Source organism: Saccostrea cucullata, unplaced genomic scaffold, assembly GCF_032062105.1.
Source record: "Saccostrea cucullata isolate Sc308-1 unplaced genomic scaffold, CSIRO_AGI_Scuc_v1 ctg1216, whole genome shotgun sequence".
Taxonomy (NCBI): Eukaryota; Metazoa; Mollusca; class Bivalvia; order Ostreida; family Ostreidae; genus Saccostrea; species Saccostrea cuccullata.
In genome coordinates this window covers 126,865-151,929 of record NW_026919105.1, presented here as the reverse complement: position 1 = coordinate 151,929, position 25,065 = coordinate 126,865, and the positions used below count along the sequence as shown (strand labels likewise).

General features: G+C 35.1%; 1 protein-coding gene across 1 annotated transcript; it reads left to right on the top strand.

The window, feature by feature from the left end:
• Positions 1 to 6,882: 6,882 nt before the first annotated feature.
• Positions 6,883 to 10,738, top strand: LOC134279616 (orexin receptor type 2-like; the record flags this gene model as incomplete). The annotated part of the gene is made up of 4 exons (XM_062762038.1): positions 6,883 to 7,261; positions 7,750 to 7,891; positions 8,399 to 8,517; positions 10,207 to 10,738. Coding segments are annotated over 4 exons (858 nt in total), but the record flags the coding sequence as incomplete, so codon positions are not given.
• Positions 10,739 to 25,065: the final 14,327 nt, after the last annotated feature.

Here is a 25,065-nt window from a genome sequence, read left to right as displayed (position 1 = left end):
TAATTCTGTGTATCGGTTTTTGATTTCGATGAACGGTGTTGCCGTGGTTACTAAAAATAGAAATTTCTGTGAAATTCTTTCAAAATGCTACTCCAAATACAAATTTTAGTCTTATTATAATATAAATGTGGCATGCAAGTAGACTGCACTAAGAACATAAAGAGACTTAATCAAGGATCATTATTCTATTTATTGCTATTGAAAAGTTTCAATTTCCAACTGCTTAAGTACTTTTCTCTTCCTTTGCTATAAGTACAAACCAGTAGAGCTTCAGTCTCGACAGAGACTTCTGGTTAAAGATTGTTCCTATATATTTCTATGTTAAACTTTGATCGTCCCTCGTGGCCCCGCCCTACTCCCGGGAGTCATGATTTGAACAAACTTGATACAACATATACCTAGGGATGCTTCCATGTAAGTATGACCTAATATGGCTTTGCTGTTCTTGAGAAGATTTTTTAAAGATTTTCCCTATATATTCCTATGTAAAATTTTGGTCGGCCATTTGGGCCCCACCCTAGCCCTGGGAGTCATGATTTGAACAAACTTGAATCCACACTACCTGTGGATGCTTTCATATAAATATGACCAATCATGGCTTTGCTGTTCTTGAGATTTTTCCTGTATATTTCTATGTAAAACTTTGATCGTCCTTTGTGGCCCCGCCCTACCCCCGGAGGTCACGATTTGAACAAATTTGAATCTACATTACTTGAGGATGCTTCCATTTAAGTTTCAGCTTTTCTGGCACACTGGTTCTTGAGAAGAAGATTTTTAAAGATTTTTTCCTATATATTTCTTTGTAAAACTTTGATCGTCCCTTGTTGCCCCGCCCTAGCCGCGGTCGTGATGATTGGAACAAAATTAAATCTACACTTCCTGAGGATGCTTTCATGTAAATATAATTAATCATGGCTTTCCTGTGTCCTGAAAAAAAGTTTCCTCTATATAACTTAAATCGTCCCTCGTGGCCGCGCCCTACCCCCGGGGGTCACGATTTGAACAAATTTGAATCTACACTATCTGAGGATGCTTCCCCATAAGTTTCATCTTTCCTGGCACAGTGGTTCTTTATATGACAATTTTTTAAACATGCCACCAAATTTTCACTAATTCTCAATTATATCCCCTTGAATTTGGGCGTGGCTCTTTATTTGAACAAACTTGAATCCCTTTTACCCAAGGATGCTTTTAGCAAGTTTGGTTGAAATTGGCCAAGTGGTTCTGGAGAAGAAGTCGAAAATGTAAAAATTTTACAGACGGACAGACGGATTACAGACAAAATGTGACCAGAAAAGCTCACTTGAAGTTTCAGCTCAGGTGAGCTAAAATTAAAAAAAACTAGAGGTACTGTGAGCAATGAGCTCACTAAATGACACCCTCCGCCTCCCATATAGTTATAATGGCAAAGTCCATATAAAACCTAAAATATGAGTCGGATCAAAAAGTAAAATAGGAGGTGCACAATGGCAATATGTAATAAAGATTCTGTGAAAGTTTCATTAAATTTCACTCAGTGGTATAAGAGGAGTTGCGGATAAGAGATGGGTACCCCAAAAGCGTAACAGACAGACGGACGGACACACCGATTACAGTATACCCTCCCACTTTCCAAGCAGGGGTATAATAATATATACGGTAGATACTAAGTTTTGTTACTTGTCAATTATTATTTCGATTTGATGTTCATATCTTCCATAAAATTTCTGCTCATGTTTTAGCCCACTTCAGATAATAAATACTTTCTACTTTAAAATGCTGACTGACGTTCACACAACTTGTCTACAGATTTTTTCTGTTTGCCGATCATGGTCGGTTTGGCCGTTTACGCCTCTCTTTGGTACCTTATCCCCATCTGATGTTTTTGGATGTTTGCTCTGCTCACGATTTGTAAAGTTTCTGTGAACTTTTGAGCTGGATTGCGGTTCGTTATCTCCATGTTTTATTATTCATGGAGTTGGTATCTATTTATTCCATGTTTCGCCTTATAGCTTCGATTCAGAGATTCATCTCAACATTTAGATCAGAGATATATGAAAATAACAAAGCCAATTGTAATGGATATAACTGGACAAGAAAGTCGCAAGTGCATCCGGCTTCAATCCGTAAAAAAAGCGAACAACTTTTACCCTGATGGTACGAATTCACATAATTATTAACACTTCTTCGTAGAGAGAATATCAACAACATGAAATCTATGTCACAAATAATTTTATAACTGGTATCTGCTAGCTAACGGGAAGGATGGTCATGTTACCATTGGATACTTATCCTGGCGCTTAATTACAATTTCCATGCTGGAGTAACTTTCATTGATATCGGAATCTGCATTATATAAAACACTTCCTAAAAGTGCAGATAAATATTCTACTGTCATAAACTTGTATTATGCCTGGGCTCAGGCCATTGCAACCCTTTTGTTGTAGATTATGGGATTAATTTTTATTAATGTTGCAATTAACATTCAAAGATAATCGTTGATTGAAATATCTTTCAACACGGGATGCTTACATTTCATTACAGATGCATGCAGTGAACATTTTTGTCAATGCTAGAAACACGCTGCACTTTAAATGTGGTTTTCGAATAATCAGTAACATCCTAGGAAATAATTAAAAGTTAATAATGCTTTCATAAAGGAAAAAAGTATTAAAAGGTTTGTTTATTAAACTAGGATCATAAAGATCATAAAGATAGCTACTTAAAGAGGCTGGGGGTGGCAGCCATTTTCAGACTATTTCGATCTCCTTTAAAAGAAGAGCACAATATAAAGATATACAAAATGATCAAATTTTGAAACTAAAATGTATGATTTTTTTCTTTGCTAAATAATAGTTGACAGCTTAAGATACCATATCTTAAAAATATAAGTTAAATCTGTTGGATAATTTACTGACCCCCCAGCCTCCTTAAGCCATCGTTCAAAAAATTGTTTGGTTGCCCTCTCCCGACCGACTATAAATGGCCCGATTCAAAACTTTTTTTTTTTACATTCCAGGCCCCAGGATCATGAAACTAAGACTTAAGTCAAATTTTCCATCGCTTGTAAAATGCGATTTAATCTTACTGAATTAATCTCAAAATTTTCAAATAACAGCAATTTTATCAATAAACTAGAGGTACTGTGAGCAATGAGCTCACTAAATGATACCCCCCGCCTCCCATTTGAATAAAATGGCAGTGTCCATGTTTTGCTCTGGAAAATCCAAAATATATGTCAGATCAAAAAGTAAAATAGGAGGTGCACAATGGCAATATGTAATAAAGATTCTATGAAAGTTTCATCAAATTTCATTCAGTGGTATGGGAGGAGTTGCGGATAAGAGATGGGTACCCCAAAGCGTAACAGACGGACGGACAGACAGACGGACGGACGGACAGACGTACAGACGGACGGAATTAACGATTACTATATACCCTCCCGCTTTTCAAGCGGGGGGTATAATAATGAAACATATTGTAATTTTGATCTGCTTGACTTCCAAACCATTAAAATACGATATGAATATTTTGACTTAACATTCTTCATGATTCTGGACCAGGACTCATTTTTATACCCCCCGCTTGAAAAGTGGGAGGGTATATAGTAATCAGTATTTCCGTCCGTCCGTCCGTCTGTTACGTTTTGGGGTACCCATCTCTTATCCGCAACTCCTCTCATACCACTAAAGGAAATTTAATGAAACTTTCACAGAATCTTCATTACATATTGCCATTGTGCACCTCCTATTTTACTTTGTGATCTGACATATATTTTGGATTTTCCAGAGCAAAACATGGACACTGCCATTATATTCATATGGGAGGCGGGGGGTATCATTTAGTGAGCTCATTGCTCACAGTACCTCTAGTTTTCTTTTTATATCTCTTATCCCGTCAACAAATACGTTAAAATTTTGTGGAAAAAATATTTTCCCACCTACTTACCGACCCAATAATTTTCCCCTGAGTCGGGTGAGGACAAGCAAATATTATTTTAAAGATGGCGTTAATTAAGGAAGCTTAAAACAAAACTTTGAAGCTGTGATGATATATATTTTTGTCTTATCTGGAATTAAATGACGTTGTTATTGAATTTTTGAATTATAAAGAACTTGCAAGTTTTCATTGGAGTTTACATATTCGACTTTGTGTCGTTTTCTTTTCTTTCTTTCTTTCTTTTTTTTGCGCTCAGTTTTATTTAAAAAAAATCTTACAAAGCTCTTCCACTATATCTGACAGAAATTCAGGTTACAGATTTTAAGATGTATTACCGATTCCTAAAAAAGGTTGGTTTAACTATCCTTAGGATATATGTAGACAGTCTCGACCTATTACAGAGTGATCCCACCACTGTCATTTCTTTGATTCCCTCAACAGTTAGTCTAACGCTGTTTAAGTTGAAAGTGCTTCGATTATTGGATCAGATAATTTAATCATTATCCTTGACCGAAAGATAATTTAATATCTGTTGATGTCATTTTTGATCGGCTGCAACTGATTACACTTTATTCCACCCCAAACATCCGGAAAATACAAACAATTTAGGATGGATTATTGTGTTAACCGCAGATTATTAGTTTTTTGTTAAGATTTTATGACAGTCACATATAACGTATGAAAGGCACTTTTCCATAGTAATTAGATTGATATTCTGAACATTTACACGGCTACTGTAGATTTGAATAATTTAGCTCTTGTATTTTTTTTATGTGCAAAGAAAGTTTTGTTAGCGTCGTTGTCACGAAAAAGATCCTTCAATACTCAATAACCGTAAGGGTCGAGCTTAGGTATAAATTTGCAACACTCACCGGCAAGCAGTGGCGTCTCCTATCCATACGAGTGAAAAATTCTTAAGGCTTCGTCAAAGGTCAACATCTCTAAAAAATTATTTTTACAATAGCTCCAAAACTATGATTCTTATTATATGGAATATTTATCACACTGTAATGATGATTTTATGAGTTTGTACAAGCCAGACCTCATAAATTTTTTATTTCACATACTGAATTCTATCATTTAGTAAAACAAAAGTATTTCGAAAAAAAAAAAATGGATTTTCCGGGATGCGAACCCTGGCCCTCTCACATGTGAAGCGAGAGACATACATGTACCACTAGACCACAGAGCCGCGTTAACAGGGCGAAATTATATACGTACATAAAGTCACATACATGTACGTGTATATATTCACGTTCGATATATTGTCAAAATTTTACACAATGCATGGTGTCTAATTTATTTTTTTATTTAACCTTTATTAAACAGTTCTAATAGATGTAATAAGAATATAAAGTCCGCCGAGAACTTGTTTTATACGTAATAACTCTCCTTCATGCCCCTGTGCTAAATATAGGAACATGTAATACAATAAATACTAATAAAACAAACGGGGCGGGACACTTTGAGAGAAGTGAGAGAGCTCCTAGGGACTTTTGGTATAAAATTACATTGCAAAAGATCAAAATCCTCTTGAAATATCGCCCGAAAACGATAGTGTCACACACAAACAGAATGTATATATTTATGACCTGGAGTTTGACCTTTTGACCTCAAAATCAATAGAGGTCTTTCTTAAGCCACAGGGAGTTGTTATGTAAAATTTCATTGCGAGATATCGCGCGGAAACGAACGTGTTATAACAGAGAGAATTTATGACCTTGACCTTTGATCTTTTGACCTCAAAATCAATAAGGGTCTTCTTTAGTCCATAGGGAGTTGCTATGCAGATTTTCATTGCAAAAGCTTAAAGGGTTCTCGAGATATCGTGTGGAAACGAAAGCGTTACAGACAGACAGAGAGACGGACGGACGGACGGATGGACAGACCCAAATTAATATCCCCCACTTTTCAAGCGGGGGACAATATATGTTTATCATTGAAGGGCAAGTTGGACGTGAATGGTCTCTGAAAGGCTGTTATTGAAAGCATGACATGTATAAAGACAAGACCCCTGTAGAACCCGCCATTTGCAATGTACTTTCGCTTTCAAGTCTTAACATTTGGACAAATTAAACAGGGAAAAGAACACTCCAGAGGCTATCCAAGTCCAACTTGCCCTTCATTGATAAACATATTTTATTTCTGCAGTGATGGTTTTCACTAAAAGCACGGAATTAATTAGGTGCATTTTCTGAAAATATAATGCATTTTCAAAAATTATTTTCTCAATTTAAATATTTTTCCAAGTATTTTTATCAGGTGATACTTGCTATCTGTTAATCAATGAAAAATTTATAAACTGCAAAAGTATGGATAGGAGACGCCACCACTTGCCGGTGAGTGTTGCAAATTTAAACTGTCTTTGCACATAAAAAAAAATACAAGAGCTTAATTATTCAAATCTACGGTAGCCATGTAAATGTTCAGAATATCAATCTAATTACTATGGAAAATTCATGAAGAATTAAACTTTTTGTAAAAAAAAAAATATGGAGTTTGTTTTCGACAAAATGTAATAAAATTAGATTGGTATTATAAAAATATCCCATTCACAATATGAAGGATTATTAAGTCATTCATAAAAAATAAATTTAAATTGGAAAACCGTTGTCAACAATTTGCAAATAAACAATTCTATGATTGATTGATAGATTGTATACTGTTTAACGTCCCTCTCCAGAATATTTCACTGATATGGAGACGTCACCATTGCCGGTGAAGGGCTGCAAATTTAGGCCTATGCTCGGCACTTACGGCCTTTGAGCAGGGAGGGATCTTTATCGTGCCACACCTGCTGTGACACGGGGCCTGGGTTTATACGGTCTCATCCGAAGGACCGCCCCATTTAGTCGCCTTTTACGACAAGCAAGGGGGTAATGAGGACCTATTCTAACCCGGATCCCCACGGGACAAACAATTCTAATATACAGTTATACAAATGGTTGATAACAAATATCGTTCTTTCAGACAACTTCTGTGACTGTTTCTGTTCTTACACTCTCGGCAATATCAGTAGAGCGATACTTCGCCATCTGCAAACCGTGGACAAGAAGGCTTTCCAAACGGTTCATTCTGAGAACCATCATCTGTATCTGGTTGATCGGATTCAGCGTTTCCATACCGGACCTAATTTACTACTCGGTTACCAACACATTCCATGAAAGCGTCACCTTCTATCTTCGCTACTGCAGTCGCCAGTGGTTAGTTAGAGACAATATGATTTTTAACTTGGTCATTTTGATAGTGCTGTATTCCATCCCCATTTGCCTGATGGCGTACACCTATGCTGTGATTTCTAAACAACTTTGGCGGAAAGATCTTCCAGGAATTGTCGAAGCAGGTTTGGTTTGCTTTGATATACTCTGATGCTATATTATAATATTTTTCAAGTTTAAATCATAGCCTGTAAAACATGTATATTCATATATAGGGGTTTTCCATGTCAAACTTACAATTTTATATAATGGTATATATCTTTGGTGTTACTGAATATCATTTGCTCATGACTACCTTCATGTAAAATTATACCTACTAAAACTACTAAATGTTCAAACAATATTACATATAACAGCAAAACTCGAGTAGCTATGAAATTCATTATTTTATTATTTAATTTTCCCTTTTTAAGCATTGAAATAAAGTCAGTTTATCTTTCAAAAATGCCTATAAATTGGGCAAATTTTAATGTTACATCAAGCAGATTGAAACATTTTTTACCTAAGTCATTGTAATGTAGGCAACACAGGTTATACGATACAGACTTACTTTTTATCCAATCAAATAACGCGTTGCATCCCAAATTAAGCTTTTTTTTTATTGCCACTACAGAGCACCGTCCAATGAACAAGATGGCGTCATCTGGTCCAGAAAGTCAACTCCGATCCCGACAGCGAGCGGCTAAAATGCTGATTGCTATTGTCGTTGTGTTTGCTGTGTGTTATTTACCCGTTCATGTACTAAATTTAACAAGGTAAAACCAATAATGTAATCCTTGTCTTCATAGTACGTATTTTAAGTACTGGTCAAATATCTTGTAAAATCATTCTCTTGGTTTACTTTTTATTTGATTAAAATTTAAAGTGACAAATGATGTATCATATGTTTTACACATTGGAAAAACTTGACTTAGTGTTTAGAATAGATAATAATTTGAAAGTAAACAGGGATGGCTTGTCACGTACTTGTATTGTGATATCAACTCTGTAAAATTTTTAATACAACTTAATTATGAAGGTTTTTCCCACTACATTACATAGATATTTTTACAGCATTCATTTGCAAGTTGCAACCTATAAAAGTAAAAGCAGGTGGACCCCCTCGTTTATGATCTTTAATGAATCTGTTTACTGGATATTCTTCTTATACACTTTACTTGCAAGAGATATCGGTTATCGGAATTTAAAATAGGAACGATTTGTAATACTTCATTTTCCAGATGGTATCTATTGATGCTAATATATCCTCGTCAATCTTACAGATATACAACAGCGTTTACAGAAATCCCAGCCAACTGGATATCAATTATTGTCCTAACTTCACATATCCTTTGCTATGCTAATAGTGTGGTGAACCCTTTCATCTACAACTTCATGAGCGGTATGTATACAAAAAATCTTTTACTCTTGTGGTATCTAAAGTGCAAAGTCGGTGTCATATTTTTTTTTGTATAAACAACTGATGCAATCATGTATGAAAGTTTTTAACCGGCATATAATTGGTTTGTTGGCAGTATTTTACGATTTTAGTGTCCTGTACTTTAACGCTTTTCATTATAGGAAATCTTTTATAAGCACTAAGAATTTGGAAAACATCATTGTTAGAGATTGGTCCTGACAAATGATTGCTGTTTAGGAAAACATTATTTTTCCGGCACGTTTTGCTTGGCAATGGTTTAAAGCATACCGTGCAACTGAATACCGTAATTATATCCCTCAGTAAAAAGGATGACATATTTTGGAAAAGCATTCAGGCACTTTGTTTAAATTACATTTTAGGAAAAATTCTGAGCATAGTCGCGCACGAAGTGGTCAGAGCGTTTGTTCTAGAGACGCGAAGTAAAGAGTTGATTCGTACGTCGCGGGTTCGAATCCCACTGTAAGGTGTAATGACCGGTCCTTCGGATGAGACCTTTAAACCGGAGTTCAATGCCGCAGTAGGTGCTTGGACGCAAAAGATCCCTAAATGCTCAAAGGCCCCGAGTGCCGAGATTAGTTCAAAATTTGCAACTCTCCGCCAGCAAGTGATTGCCTCCCCATATGAGTGACACATCCTTGAGAGGAACATTAGAACAAAAAACAAACTTATTAGCATTCTCTCATTTCTTAGCGCAAGTCTCAAAAAGGTGTAGAAGTTGTCAAGTTCGTTTTTCTTTATACCGTTCAAGTTAATTGAAATAAGTAACTATGCTTATTACCTTTTAAAATAAATATGTTGATCACGTCCTGTTCGAGAATTACCACTCATATATAGAAACGTTTATGTAGAGCGGAGTGGATCAGAAACATATCATTTGGAATGATCAAGTTAAAGTTGGGCATACAACTAGGTAAGGGGTCTGGTCCAAAGTTGGTCCAGGTCGAAGTCCTAATAGGCCAAAGCTCCTGGATTTTAGAGATATTTTCGATAAGAAATTTTTTTAATTAAAGTATGATCCTATTTCTTTTCACTGTATCTAAATATGAGAATAAATAAAACGAGGAAAATGTTGAAATCATTGTCTTGAGTCAATTCCTCCATCTCCTAAGCTTCTGCTTGTAAAGATATTGATAGATCAGTTTTCTTGATGAAACCAATTTTACAATTTTGTTCGCGACTTCAAATCATTTTACCCAGATAACGATACCCAATCAAATATACATACATATTTATTTTAAAACTTAAATATTCCTACGAAACACAACCTGCAACTTAGTGCAGAGAAATTATCTTAACCCCCACCTACATGTGTCCCTCCTCAAATGTTTATTGAAAATTTATATGAAACTTTTTTTTAAAAGTAAAATAATTTTTGTATAACTTTTAGATATAGATAATGCAATTTTGCTGTTTTGGTGTTTGTTTTGCTATAATAATTACAACAAAGCTCGAATATTCATGTACTTCAATTCAAATATTAATTGTAGTTAATATCATGTTTCGAGTTTGAAATAATTTTGAAACTGAATATTAACATAATTTATGCATATGTATATATTTATTTGTTGTGACTTTTTGACCTGTGATTTGTTCTCAAATTTTGTCAACATAAAAATTTGTTAATTTTTTTTCTTCTTTTTTTTATTCCAGCAAAATTTCGCAAGGAATTTCAGTCAGTGTTACGTTTGTCTAAGTGCAAATGCACAAGTAAAAACATTCGTGTTCCCTCCATCATGACGACGTCATCAAAAAATAAGAATTCTCTCCCCAGAACAGAGAGATTTGAAATGAACATTGTTTCAAAGCAAAGTTGGTGTAAAGCCTCAACAATAAAGAAAGATCAGGATCCCCAGGACAAATACGGATGAAATTTAAACGTAATTAAGTTTCTCTTGAAGAATAATTGGTTCAGAATTCCAGTGACAATAATGATTGATGATTGAATCCGATTATTGGGTCAATTTGTCCATGAATCTTTGTAAGGATAAAATTATATTTGTGATATTAAAGGAGGTACAAGAAAGGGCAATGGGATGCGATTAAATTGGTTGGACAAATGTTATATTTTGGATATTTTGTTGTTTTGATAAAATTAAGGTTATCGTGAAATATCTTTTAAAAGAACAATGCCATTTGGATGTTTGTATTATATAAATTATCGAGAATAAACATACATGTAACATATATTTTAAAAATAATTGTGTTAGGATTAATGTTGCAACTTTACATTTATTCTTTACAACCGAAGAATAGCTAATGTGCTGTAATATTTAAAGGGCAGAATTGGGGAATTAAATGTACCTCAAGATTATCAAATCTGTAAGTAAAAAATGAAATGAAGTCCATTAACTAGCAAATATCTTGTAAGTAAAAACAAGGTTCCTCTGGGTAAATACTTGATTTTGTTGTTTTAAACAGGTCTGGTGCCCCGTGTCCAGGGTAACAACCCTCTTGGTACGTAAGAGATCGTTTGTTTCTGGTTTTCGAAAAAGGGGAGGCTCACTTGGGGTCGCCAGAGAAACCAAACATACATTTCAAACCCTAGTTAAGCTCGTAACCGCCGAAATAAGGCTGAAATATTGCCGACTCGGCGGCCTTAACCAACATCAGACAGGTCTTGATTATATTAAATTCTTCATAGTCTCAATTTTAGCCCAAAAAATCAATTTCGAAATCACATTTATCATGTAGATGAATAATTACCAGTACAATGGGGGCAGACTCCATCAAAATAACTCTCAAACCAGGTATAAAACTTCAGGCCTGATGGCAATCCTTTTCTTAGCTCACCTGAGTTGAAAGCTCGTGAGCTTTTCTGATCACTCACTGTCCATCCATCCGTCTGTAAACTTCACGTTCACGTTTTCAACTTCTTAAGAACCACTCGGCCAATTTTAACCAATTTTGTTACAAAGCATCCTTCCCTTACAAATGGAGATCATCAAAAAAAGATAAAAATAGGCTGGGGTCATTATAAAATCTTCTCAAGAACCACTGGGCACGAAAAGCTGAAACCTATATGGAAACATCCTGGGATAGTGTAGATTTTAAATTGTTAAAATCATTACCCTCGGGGGTAGGGCCCCACAATAGGGAATCCAAGTTTTACTTTGAAATATATTGGAAACATCTTTAAAAATCTTCTCAAAAACCACTGGGTCAGAAAAACTGACACTAATGTGAAAGCATCCTGGGATAGTGTAAATTCTACATTCTCCTAATTTTGACCCCTTGGGGGTAGGTTGGGGTCACAATAGCTATTACATTGTGGAAATCCGGTAAAGAATGGCATGGTCAGTTACTCAGGTGAGCGATGAGGCCCATGGGTCTATTGTTGCCAATAGTTTGATTGATCCCTCGTTACTGTGAAATCATTAGATTTCACGGCGGCTAAATTTTCGTGGAATTCGTTGGCACCTCTCTCATCCACTAATTCATTACCTTAATTCACGAACTGATTAAGGATACTAGGCCTTTATTTCCTTTCGTAGGTGTAAGAGAATATACGAATTAACGGTCCCGGGAACCTGTCAAATTTACACAATCCACGAAAATTGACACTCGCCGATTTTTAATAATTCCACAGAAGTTATCTGTTGCAGAAACCTGACGTAATGGTATGAGCGCGCGTATCCAAATTGACATGAGATAGCCGCCCATATAAGGGCGTAATTCACTGAGCTTAAATATCCATCCTGTATTAAATACTCTGAAATTAATTCGGTCGAGGCAGTTTAGAGTAGAAATGGATTTACCAGGAGAAATTTTCAAAAATATAATAGTCTGAGCAGTAATTGATTCATGAAGAACGCATTGAGGTTTTGGGGGACAAGCAAATCTTAAAGATAAAAATTTTAAAACAAAGAATATGAAAACAAGATGCCCATGGGCCATATAGGTCACCTGAGTATAACGTAACAACTTTCCAACAATTGAATTTAGTTCATTTATGGTAGAGGCCATGAAATTCTCAATTTTGAAAGAGGCATCATTGCTTTTCAAAACTATACACTAGCATGCTTACTTTGGTTACTTAATACCCAGAAGATGACCCTGAATGGAGTTTCTTCAGATCCTTGTGTAGCGATCTTTATATGAACAGATCAAAGGATCTGATTTTAATCAGATTGTCAAATCTACGCTAACGTGTTAAAAAATATTATACACGCTAAATATAATACATTTACAGTATTATAGCATATTATAACACACTTTTTGGCATAAAGAATTAAGACGCTTCTTTATTTTGAAATTTAAGATCAAAATTAAAAAATTCCTATATATTCCAAACTGTTTCGAACACTTAACTGCTTAAAAGTCACCTATTGATGATGAGGTCAAACTTCAAAGTCAGACATTTATAAAGTGTTTCAAGATATTGTGAAATTCTCCTTAAATTTTGTAATGAAGTTATTTATCACACCTCATAGTAGACCAGAAAGCTACGGATCTGCAGCGAACCTCATCATGCATTTAAGATGACCTTTTAAAGAAAATTTTTGTTCAAATCGTCAAGGTTAGAAATTCCATTAAATGCAAAAATAAAATTTAGACCACCTTATGTAAAAATAATGTTTGGTTTGTCCTCAATCGACTCGGAGGAGAAAAAAAATAGGTCGGTAGGTAAGAGGGAATTTTTTAACACAGAAATATTCAAACATATACATATATTTCAATAGATAACTTCTCCAAGTTTTTGCCAAAGAACGTAAAGTTATGAATTCTTTTCAATTCAAAATGATTTCTTTTGACAAGAAAACCGAAAATATGTAACGTTTAAGGCTGATCCTTTTTTCACGATTTTTCCAATTTGTTTTTTGAAAAATCAATGGACGTACATTTTCTAACTTTCAACTCTTTTTAACTTCACCAACTTCCATTTCTATGTTACATTCAAAGATTTCCATCACTCAGCAATTAGGATTGCTGTGACAAACGGCGAACCACTGGGTTTTATTGTGTGAAAACTACAATATAGAAACTCTTTGATTTTAAACCATATGTAACTTACGTTAACTTCAGTATACATACCAAGTTTGGGAAAATCTACCGTCCAGGTATTTTTAAGGGACCGTCTCAAACATTAACTATAGATAGTTTTCGATTGACCAAGAGTTACTTCCCGTTGGCCGCCATACTGGAGGTCCAAACGCTCATATTCCTTCATTGTTCAACCAATTTAAAATTTTTATATTTGCTACTCTGAATTAGAAATCATTATTTTTCTGAAGTATATAATTTTTTGGAAGCCTCCTTTATTTAAGAAAAATTATTTGATAAAGATTTTCCACCAAATATTTCTGCTTTAGTTTCTTAAACTTGGTAAGACAAAGAGGGAAAATCACTAAATATGGCGGCCAACGGGAGGTAACTTTCGCTAAATTCAGGCCTATCGAAAACTATCTATAGGATTATGTAGGAAAGTGCCAATTTTTCTCACATTTAAAAGCAAAAGTAAATCTTACAAATACGAGGGGTGTCCGTAAAGTTCGTGGACGGCCCTTAAATTTACAGGTAAAAAAATTGATATATACTTTAATTCTATCACCTTTATTTTGTAATTCTTTTTAACATTATACTTGAAATGTTTATACGAGTTAATTTGTTAAATGTAAATTTAAAGGATTTCACAAAGAGGTATTGGTACCCGGAGCAGCTTAAACTCGCCCGATATACGATTCTTTTTCAATTTTTTCTTTCCTCTTTTTAGCATTAGAAATCACGCTAAAATTCGTGAAAAAAAGCATTATAACGTTACTAAGAAATATAACGACAGATTAACAAATAAAAATTTTAAATTATTCAGGCACGCTTCTCAAATTCATCTCAGAATCTATGATTACGTCAGACAAATTGTCTAAAGAAGTGACAAATTTTGAACGCCGAGAGCAGCGTGCAGTGATTAAGTTTTGTGTTAACACTGGCAAAACCCCAACAAAGACGCATACATTCATGAAGGAATCAAATACTCATTCAAAAGTTAGTCGTTCTTTGGAATTCAAATGGCACAACCAACTTTTGAATGGACTATCGAGTTTGGAGGATAACAAGCGAGAGGGCAGACCGTCTTTGTGGGCGTCGGATGATGTTCGCAACGTCATCAATTGTGACAGACGTCTTACAGTACGTAAAATTGCAGAAAAATGTGGAATATCTAAAACTACATCACATAAAATCTTGGTCAATGAGCTTTAAATGAACCTCGTCTGCGCTCGATGGGTGCCCAGAATTCTCACACCTGAAAATATAAATGATAGGCTAGCTGCGTCTAAGAACTTTTTGAGAAAATATAGCAAGGATGGAGAATTTGTACATCGTAACAACTGAAAACTTGGTTCCACTATTACGATCCAAAAACAAACAATTACTCCAATGGAAAAATATTGACTCTCCACCACCAAAAAGCTAAAGTGACAAAATCATTAGGAAAAAATATGTATATACTCTCTATGGATTGAAAAGGAATGATACTGACACACGCTGTTCCGCAAGGAAAAACCGTCAACGCAGACTATTAATCAGGCATTACAAAAGAAGTGACCGTATCTGGCAGCGAATCTAAACCGAGTTATTCTTCAAGACAATGCACCTTGCCATACTTCTCTGAAAACATCCGTGGAAATTGATCTGTTTGGTTCTGAATGCCTGAAACACGCTCCATACAGCCCGGACCTAGCCCCAGTGGACTTTGTGATCTTCCCCTATATCAAGTCGTATTTGCGAGGTATACGATTTGATGACCAATGTGATTTGCAACAGGAGGTGATGAATGCGTATGCGTGGCAGTATTGGCGTATAACGCTCTCATACAGTTCAACTCGTATAGATGATGAAGGTCATTTTTTCGGACGAAAACTCACCAGTATGAACAAATATTTGATAAATGGATACAACGACCTCAGAAATGTGTATTGCTTAGAAGAGACTACGTTGAAAATCCGAGGTGTTTTCATAGACTAACGTTTCACAGGTAGGACGTGAATTTTACGCCGACGCATTGCTCCAGGTGGACATATCCCCCCCCCCCCAAATGAAATGCTTGACAACTAAATTTCTGATCATTGCATTTTCTTGAAAACTGATATACATTATAATTAAAGTATGATTTTTTTTTTATTAAGCCTTATTATTTTTTCTTAATATTACCTAGTACCATGAAATTGAGGTTGTCCACGAACTTGGCGGACAACACTCGTAGTGCAATACACTCTTTGCTCAATTTACAAAATATGATGAGTAATACTGTATTGCACATTATTTGTAAGAAAAACGAATTTCCACCGTCTTGTTTCATGAGAGGGGGGACGGTCTCAAAAAGCCACGAATTTTCCTATTTTATGGAGCACTACAACATGTAACAGATCAATGAATTTATACAACAATACTAATAACATTTTAGAGATTCTTAAAATTCTATGTTTTAAATTTCAAGAGCCTACATTAAATACTCCTTCTTTTATAACATTCTTATTACACCTTATTTAAGAACTTTTATCATAATGTCAAAAAAACATTATTACGCCATTCATCCTATCAATTGTAAAGACGTTTTAAAAACGGTTACATAAAATTGTGAAAAATGTTTCAACTTGTAATCTCTAAATTTTGTTTCATTTTTTTTTTATTATAGGAAAAGATATGCTTTAAAATAGTAAATAAGCTTATTATACTATGATGCGCGAAATATTGCGCAATTGAAACCCCGGTCGTCCTCATCCCTTTAAAAGGACTGAAAAGGCTCAGAAAAAGTAAATGGTTTATACCTGCGTTCTTTTTTTGGCATTATGTATATTGTTTGCATGTTGTGATACTTCAATTCAAACATAGTTTGGAAACTTTTACCCAAAGTTCCATAATGAACGATGAAAACCGTATTTTGCTGGATTCTTTTCATTTTTTTTTTTTTTTTGATATCTTTAAACAGAATAAATATTTATGTATAACATATGAATTTTATCTTTCGAATAAAGGGTAATGTGATACTGAGTATAGTTTTATTCGGATCAACTTGGTCTAAATAATGTGCTTAACGGAATAGTTATTGATTTTTTATTGGATATAAAAGTAGATTAGCGTTCTATCAATAGCTATGTGTTATGGATAAAAATTGTCATTCATTGGTCAGTCAAGCTTTATCAAATGTTTTAGTAGCCCCAGGGCACAGTAACAAATCATATATCTAACATATACCAGAAACATTTAATCTGCATCATAAATTCAACTCAAGGGTTTTGGCGTTTTACTGTTGCTTTTAGTATTATTGATACTGATCTGAATTCCAGAAGCGGATTTACAGTACTTCATAGACATCGTCGATTTCCATTCTTTTATGTTGGATGGTTGTAACTATTGATATTCAATTAACAATATTTCCAGAATCATCTTGCAATATGATAACGTTTAGTTTTGCTTGAAAGTTTTTAAATGATATGGTCATTTAATTGGTGTGATTTTTGGTTAGCAAATTACCGTGATTTCCCGACAGACCCTAGAAATGATTGGTTGGTTACTCCTTGGGATACGTTAAATACGGTAATACGTATTAAACGAATAACAGGGAAGCAATTTTGCTGTAATATCAGGCCATTTCCTTATTCATTATCATTTTACAGGGTCAGAAGTCTATAGGCTTGCATTATCGTAAACGAAATACAAGACACTGATCCAACATTATAAAATACAAGAGGCCCACGGACCTTATAGGTTACCTGAGCAACTTTCGAACAATTGAATTTGGTTCGTGTTTTAAACAAGAGGCCATGAAATTTACAATTTTGAAAGAGACACCATTGCTTATCATAATTATACACTTAGCTTGCTTACTCTAGTTACTTAATACCCAGAGGTAGATCAGAGTAACAAAGAAAAAATGCACTTCCAACTTATAACCAGTTGTGCACACCACCCCAAAGGAACCACTGACCCTGAGGCAACTTATTTCAAAATTTTGGAAATTTTATCGTAAATTTTATTTCATCATAAATGGTTGATTAATGCTAAAGAGCAGATTTAAAAGCATTAATTTATTTTCAGACTATGTAACCCCCCCCCCTGACCCAGGGGGCATGAAATTAACCATTTTGATAGAGGCACCTTTTTTCCTCATAAATATATATACTTAGATCATTGGCATAATACCCAGGTGCAGAGGAAAAGATTTTCAAAGAATTTAAGTATTTTCACTATATAATCAAAAGACCCCACTTACACAAAATGGGTAAACCCCTGACACAGGGGCCATGAAATTTACAAAAAAGGTTGAGACACTCTTACTCATTATAACTATATACTACTTTAGTTTATTTAATACCCAGAAGCAGAGAGGAAGATATTCAAAGAATTAATGTTTTTTCATAATATAATCGATAGAGCCCCATTCTAACACCAGAACCCCTGACCCTGGGGACATAAATTCACAATTTTGAAAGAGGCACTCTTGCTCATCATAACTATTTACTTAGTTAGATTATTAAATACCCAGGAGCAGAGAAGATTTCCAAAGAAACTAGAGGTACTGTGAGCAATGAGCTCACTAAATGATACCCCCCGCCTCCCATATGAATAAAATGGCAGTCTCCATGTTTTGCTCTGGAAAATCCAAAATATATGTCAGATCAAAATGTAAAATAGGAGGTGCACAATGGCAATATGTAATAAAGATTCTGTGAAAGTTTCATCAAATTTCATTCAGTGGTATGAGAGGAGTTGCGGATAAGAGATGGGTACCCCAAAGCGTAACAGACGGACGGACGGACAGACGGACAGACAGACGGACGGACGTACAGACGGACGGAATTAACGATTACTATATACCCTCCCGCTTTTCAAGCGGGGGGTATAATAATGCATTTTCACTTTAAAATCGAAAGACCCCACTTACACAAAATGGGTAAACCCCTGACACACGGGCCATGAAATTTACAAATCAGGTTGAGGCACTCTTGCTCATTATATCTATATACTAATTTAGTTTTTTTAATACCCAGAAGCAGAGAGGAAGATATTCAAAGAATTAATGTTTTTTTCACTATATAATCAATAGAGCCCCACCCTTACACCAGAACCCCTGACCCTAGGGCCATAAAATTCAAAATTTTGGAAGAGGCACTCTTGCTTATCATAACTATGTACTTAGTTTTTTTTAATACCCAGGAGCAGAAGAGAAGATTTTCTAAGAATTGATGCATTTTCACTAGGTAATCAAAAGAGCCCCGCCCTTACACCAAAACCCCTGAGTCCCTAGGGCCATAAAATTCACAATTTTGGAGGAGGCACTCTTGCTCATCATAACTATGTACTTAGTTAGATTATTAAATACCCAGGAGCAGAGAGGATTTCCAAAGAAATAATGCATTTTCACTTTATAATCGAAAGACCCCACTTACACAAAATGGGAAAACCCCTGACACAGGGGCCATGAAATTTACAAATCAGGTTGAGGCACTCTTGCTCATTATATCTATATACTAATTTAGTTTTTTAAATACCCAGAAGCAGAGAGGAAGATATTCAAAGAATTAATGTTTTTTCACTATATAATCAATAGAGCCCCACCCTTACACCAGAACCCCTGACCCTAGGGCCATAAAATTCAAAATTTTGGAAGAGGCACTCTTGCTCATCATAACTATGTACTTAGTTTTTTTAATACCCAGGAGCAGAAGAGAAGATTTTCTAAGAATTGATGCATTTCACTAGCTAATCAAAAGAGCCCCGCCCTTACACCAAAACCCCTGAGTCCCTAGGGCCATAAAATTCACAATTTTGGAAGAGGCACTCTTGTTCATCATAACTATGTACTTAGTTAGTTTATTCAATACCCGAAACAGATTTTTGAAGAATTAATGTTTTTTCACTATATAATCAAAAGAGCCCCACCCTAACACCAGAACCCCTGACCCTAAGGCCATGAAATTCACAATTTTGGTACAGTCACTTTTGCTCATCATACATGTAACTACGTACTTAGTTAGTTTTTTTAATACCCAGGAGCAGAGAAGAAGATTTTCAAAGAAACAATGCATTTTCACTATATAATCTATATAGCCTCGCCCTAGAACCCCTGACCCTTGGGCCATGAATTTCACAATTTTGGTAGAAGACCCAATGCTTATTACATTCATACCAACAGTTTGATTGCTTGATGTGCAGAAGTAGAGAAGAAGATTTTTAAAGATTTCATTAATTTTAGTGGTTTTGGTCCCACCCCTCAGGTCCCAGGGGGGGACCATAAAATTCACAATTGTCGTTCCCCTTCACCCATAGATGCTGTATACCAAATTTGGTTGAAATTGGTTCCGTGGTTTCAGAGAAGAAGCTGAAAATGTTCAAATGTTAACACACGACGGACGACGACGGAATAAAACGGATAGCAATTGGTCACCTGAGTGATCAGGTGACTTGAAAAAAGGGGTCCATTCTCATTTTAAGGCCAACTGAGTAAATTCAGGTGACCTATTGCTATCAGGACTGGGTTGCTCAAAACACTGGTTAAATTTGACCACTAGATAAGTTTACCGTTGGTTGAGTATATGCCCTTGCACTAGGTTCTTCAGATCAGACCCGTGTCGCAGTAGGTGATGGCACGAAAAAGATACCTCACTGCTCAATGGCTTTGAGTGCCGAGTATAGAACAAAATTTGCAGCTCTCCACCGGCAAGTGGTTGCGTCTCCATATGAGTGAAAAATTCTCTAGAGGGACATTAAGTAATACAATCAATCAATCAACCTTGCACGAGATCGATTTATTAAGACACTCACATTACCTACCCTCCGATGTATTTGCATACAAATATACGACAGTATCAATTAAATAAAAAATATACGGCAGATATATTAATAAAATCGTGAAGAAGACATTGAATCCAAGTAAATGGCTTATGAAATATCCGTACATAATATTTTATTAAATTATAAAATACATTTTCGTTGAGAAATATTACTTGATTTGCCTCTCACTGCATACAATGAAACAGATCAAAAGTCCTTAAAACAATACAAAACAGAAGCAGAGCAAACACGGACCTCCAAAACATCAGAGGTGGGATCAGGTGCAATGAAGGAATGAACATCCCCTTCCGACTGGTTACGCCCGCCATGTGCTCCTTGTCATAATCGGGAAATAACGGGAAAATCCTCAATTCAGTGTATAAATAATGGACTAACAATTAGTATGAAAAACGTCAGTCAGCATTTGACTCAATGAAAAACTGTATTCGCTGACAAGGTCATTGTATCGACCACTGGACTTAAGAAATGTTGACTTTAAATGAGACTGCTGATATTTTTGTTTCATGAACTTGTTCGTCAATAGTATACCTCGTTTTAGAAATTATTCATACGTACAGCATGCTCTTAAGTATCGAATCAACTGGGATATATAAACTGTGTGCAGGTGATGACGGTATATTGCTGCATAAGTAAGGGAAGTTTACGATAGAAAAGTTAAAGTCATCACGTTTATCATAAAGCTTGGTTGTTCGATTACTATTAGTGTCTTTTTAAAGTGAAATATCCAATTATGAAACAGATGTTACAGACTCTGTGGTATCTTTTATCTCAAGCTCATCAGGACATATCGATTCGACAAAGGAATTGAAACTGCGTCAAGTTTTACGAAATGTAACGAGGACAAAGGATCCTCCATATTTTACTTTTGTACCTGTCACATTGTAAACTGCACGGAAAAAAAAAATTCGTTGCAACAAATACAGCGAGAAGATAATTAAAATATATTTTCTCTTATTTAAACCTACCACAATCCATATCATGTGAAATTACAATTCAAAATAATTCATTGGTATTTTTAATCATCCGTTGATTTTGCCGAGATTCGGTTTTGTTTACAGCAAAAGGAAACCGCCATTTGTACTTTCGGTTTCAAGTTACCTGACATACATGATTTCTCGCTCATTTGTACGTGGATTTTATGTGTAATACGTCACCAGAAACGTGGAAAATGGCAGACGGTAGTGGTAAGATTTTGCCAATTTTTGAAAGGTTTTATTTTACGTGTAGGTGAATATAGATGACATTTAAAACATTTTAGGAGAAATGATTTGAGTTTGGGAACATTTGGGAATGTTCAGTTTGATGTAGGATCAATTATAAACATACAATTTTAAAAGCCTTCCATTTTTAATTTTTAGAGCGCTTTTTTGCGCCAAGAGAAAATGTATTGGGCCCCATTTTTCAACACCGGAGCTATGGCCCTTCGTTAACTTCCGGTTTATTTGTAGCATTAAATTGACTTATTATTATCAACTGATTGAACAAAATTTAGTTATGAAATGTGCATTTTATATGTCAGTTGTCACTCATTTCTATATCATATAATATAAGCCAATTATTATATAGACTTATTATTGAATTATTCAATATTTTAATTATAGACCTCCAACTACAAGCCTTGAAGGAGGTGAACACTGGGAGATTGGATTTGTTATATCAAAGGTATTTATTTCACTTCTAAAAATCAAAATGTATGTGTAATTCAAATATGTTTATAATGTCAAATATATATGTCAAATTCAAATTGATTGCCTCAAGTGTTTATACATGCAGTTTCAAGTTCATATATTAAGTTGAGGAGGTAAGCCTTTCCTTTGCTTTTTCTCTTATGTGTAGATGTGTAATTTAGTACTTTCCAATATATGCATGCAACTTGTAAATTAATATTCTTAGTGTAGATGCACTAAAACTCTCTGTAATACACTGTATATCTGTATGCTTTGCTTGCTTGATGTGTGTGCCTTAGTCCTGGAATGCAATAAAACAACTTGTACTAATTAAAATATGGGAGATAATTATCAATTTATTTTAAATTCAAATTGACATTAACATTAAATAAATTAAATTATACAACTGCTCGTTGCATTCTCATTCAGTTTGACTAAATACATGTATAATTTGAGCAAGATTAATTACAAAACTTTTCTGTTTTTAGGTCACAGGTGACCTATTGCTATCCGTTTTCATCCGTCGTCGTCCGTCGTGCGTTAACATTTGAACATTTTCAGCTTCTTCTCTAAAACCGCTGAACCAATTTCAACCAATTTTGGCATATATAGCATCTATGGGTGAAGGGCAACAAAATTTGTGAATTTCATGGTCCCTGCCCCCCTGTGGCCTGGGGCCAAAACCACTAAAATAAGTGCAATCTTTAAAAATCTTGCCAAAACCTTAGTAATTAATGCGCTCTTTAAAAATCTTCTTCTTTACTCCCGGACATCACGCAGTCCAACTGTTGGCATGAATGTAATGAGCATTAAGTCCTCTACCAAAATTGTGAAATTCATGGCCCCAGGGTCAGGGGTTCTAGTGCTATGGCGGGCTGTATAGATTATATAGTGAAAATGCATTACTTCTTTGAAAATCTTCTCTGCTACTGGGTATTAAATAAACTAACTACATAGTTACAACGAGCAAGAGTACCTCAACCGAAATTGTGAGTTTTATGGCCCCAGGGTCAGTGGTTCTTGTGTTAGGGCGGGGCTCAATTGATTATATAGTCATAATAGTGAAAATACTTGAATTCTTTGAAAATCTTCTTCTCTGCTCCTGGGTATTAAATAAACTAACTAAGTACATAGTTATGATGAGCAAAAGTGCCTCTTCCAAAATTGTGAATTTCATGGCCCCTGGGTCAGGGGTTTTGCCATTTGGTGTGAGGGGGGGGGGGGGGGCTCTAATGATTATATAGTGAAAATATATTAATTATTTAAAAATCTTTTTCTTTGCTCCTGGGTATTATGCCAATGATCTAAGTACATATATTTATGACGAAGAAAAGTGCATTTAGCCAAATGGTTTATTTCATGCCCCCTGGGTCAGGGGTAATGGGGGTGGGGGGATTACATAGTCTGAAAATAAATTAATGCTTTGAAATCTGCTCTTTGGTAATAATCAACCATTCACATGTATGATGAAATAAAATTTATGATAAAATTTCCAAAAATTTGAAATATGTGGCCCCAGTGTCAGTGATTCCTGTGGGGTGGGGTGTACAACTGGTTATAAAGTGGGAGAGCATTTTCTCTTTGTTACTCTGATCTACCTCTCGGTATTAAGTAACTAGAGTAAGAATGCTAAGTGTATAATTATGATTATAAAAGCAATGGTGCCTCTTTCAAAATTGTGCATTTTATGGCCTCTGGTTTAAAACACAAACCAAATTTAACTGTTGGAAAGTTATTACATGATACTCAGGTGACCTATAAGCTTAGCCCATGGGCCTCTTGTTCAAATTGCTATATCCTTAAATTTTGGTCTGATTTCAATATAACTTGGCATTAATGTAGACTTCAAGTAGATATCTATCGGTGAATCAAAGGACAAGGTCAAGTGTCACTATCACCATGGTAATATACAAATGCCATAGTGCCAAGCAATAAATGCGCTAAAATATCATGTCCATATCTCTTACGGTTCTTCAAGGTGTGACAGACGCCGGGTAAATTGATAGTGTCGCTCTGCTCCGCAGGCGACACGAGCTATATTATTGACTAATACAAAGAAGTTGGGGAAACAAGAATATCGGCAGTCTCTTTCAAAGCAATGTTTGTTCCATCTACGACAAGTATACGGAAAACTGGTTGCCAAAGGAAAGCTCAGAATAAAACTATCCTTCAGAGCAATTCTTTAAATTGACAATAGGTTTGGTGAAATATATGGCGATAACAAAGAATATTCAATTTCAGTCATATCGCTGATGTCATTCAAAGCTACGACAGACATTTGAGATGGAGATCTTCAAAATACATCTCGACTGGATTTCCAACACTTCTTCAATATTCCGTAACCTTCTCTTTCAAGTTCATCTGAAAATATATATTAGCATTTGCATAAACATTGACAATTAAAATATTTATTTACAAATTAATAAAACTCTTACCTTTCAAATACTTTCTCAAAAGGCTGCCTTTTAATGGACCTTTGAGATGTTTTGGCAGATCTCTAACGGAATAACTGGACCACGACTGGTTACAATTGCCTACACAACCCTTCTCTTGAATGTTGGATCTTCTTTACATTGAATGAATCGTTTCTCTACATACTATTCAGTCTTAAATAATTTTCAACACCAGTACAATGTTCGCTCCCGTTTAATTTTTGCCCCTTTGATAAAAGTTTGACTAGACGAATTTAAAACTGGGCAAAAGTGTGAAGGGCGAGAATAACACAGTGCTAAAATAACCCTATTAACAGTTTTTTTTTCTGTATACTGTAATTAAAAAAAAATCTTTTATCAGGTTTTCAATGATAATTAAACTTCATAGTAATTTATATCTAAAACTTTTCAAAGAAAATAAAAGCAAAACTAGAGGTACTGTGAGCAATGAGCTCACTAAATAATACCCCCCGCCTCCCATATGAATATAATGGCAGTATCCATGTTTTGCTCTGGAAAATTCAAAATATATATGTCAGATCAAAAAGTAAAATAGGAGGTGCACAATGGCAATATGTAATCAAGATTCTGTGAAAGTTTCATTAAATTTCCTTCATTGG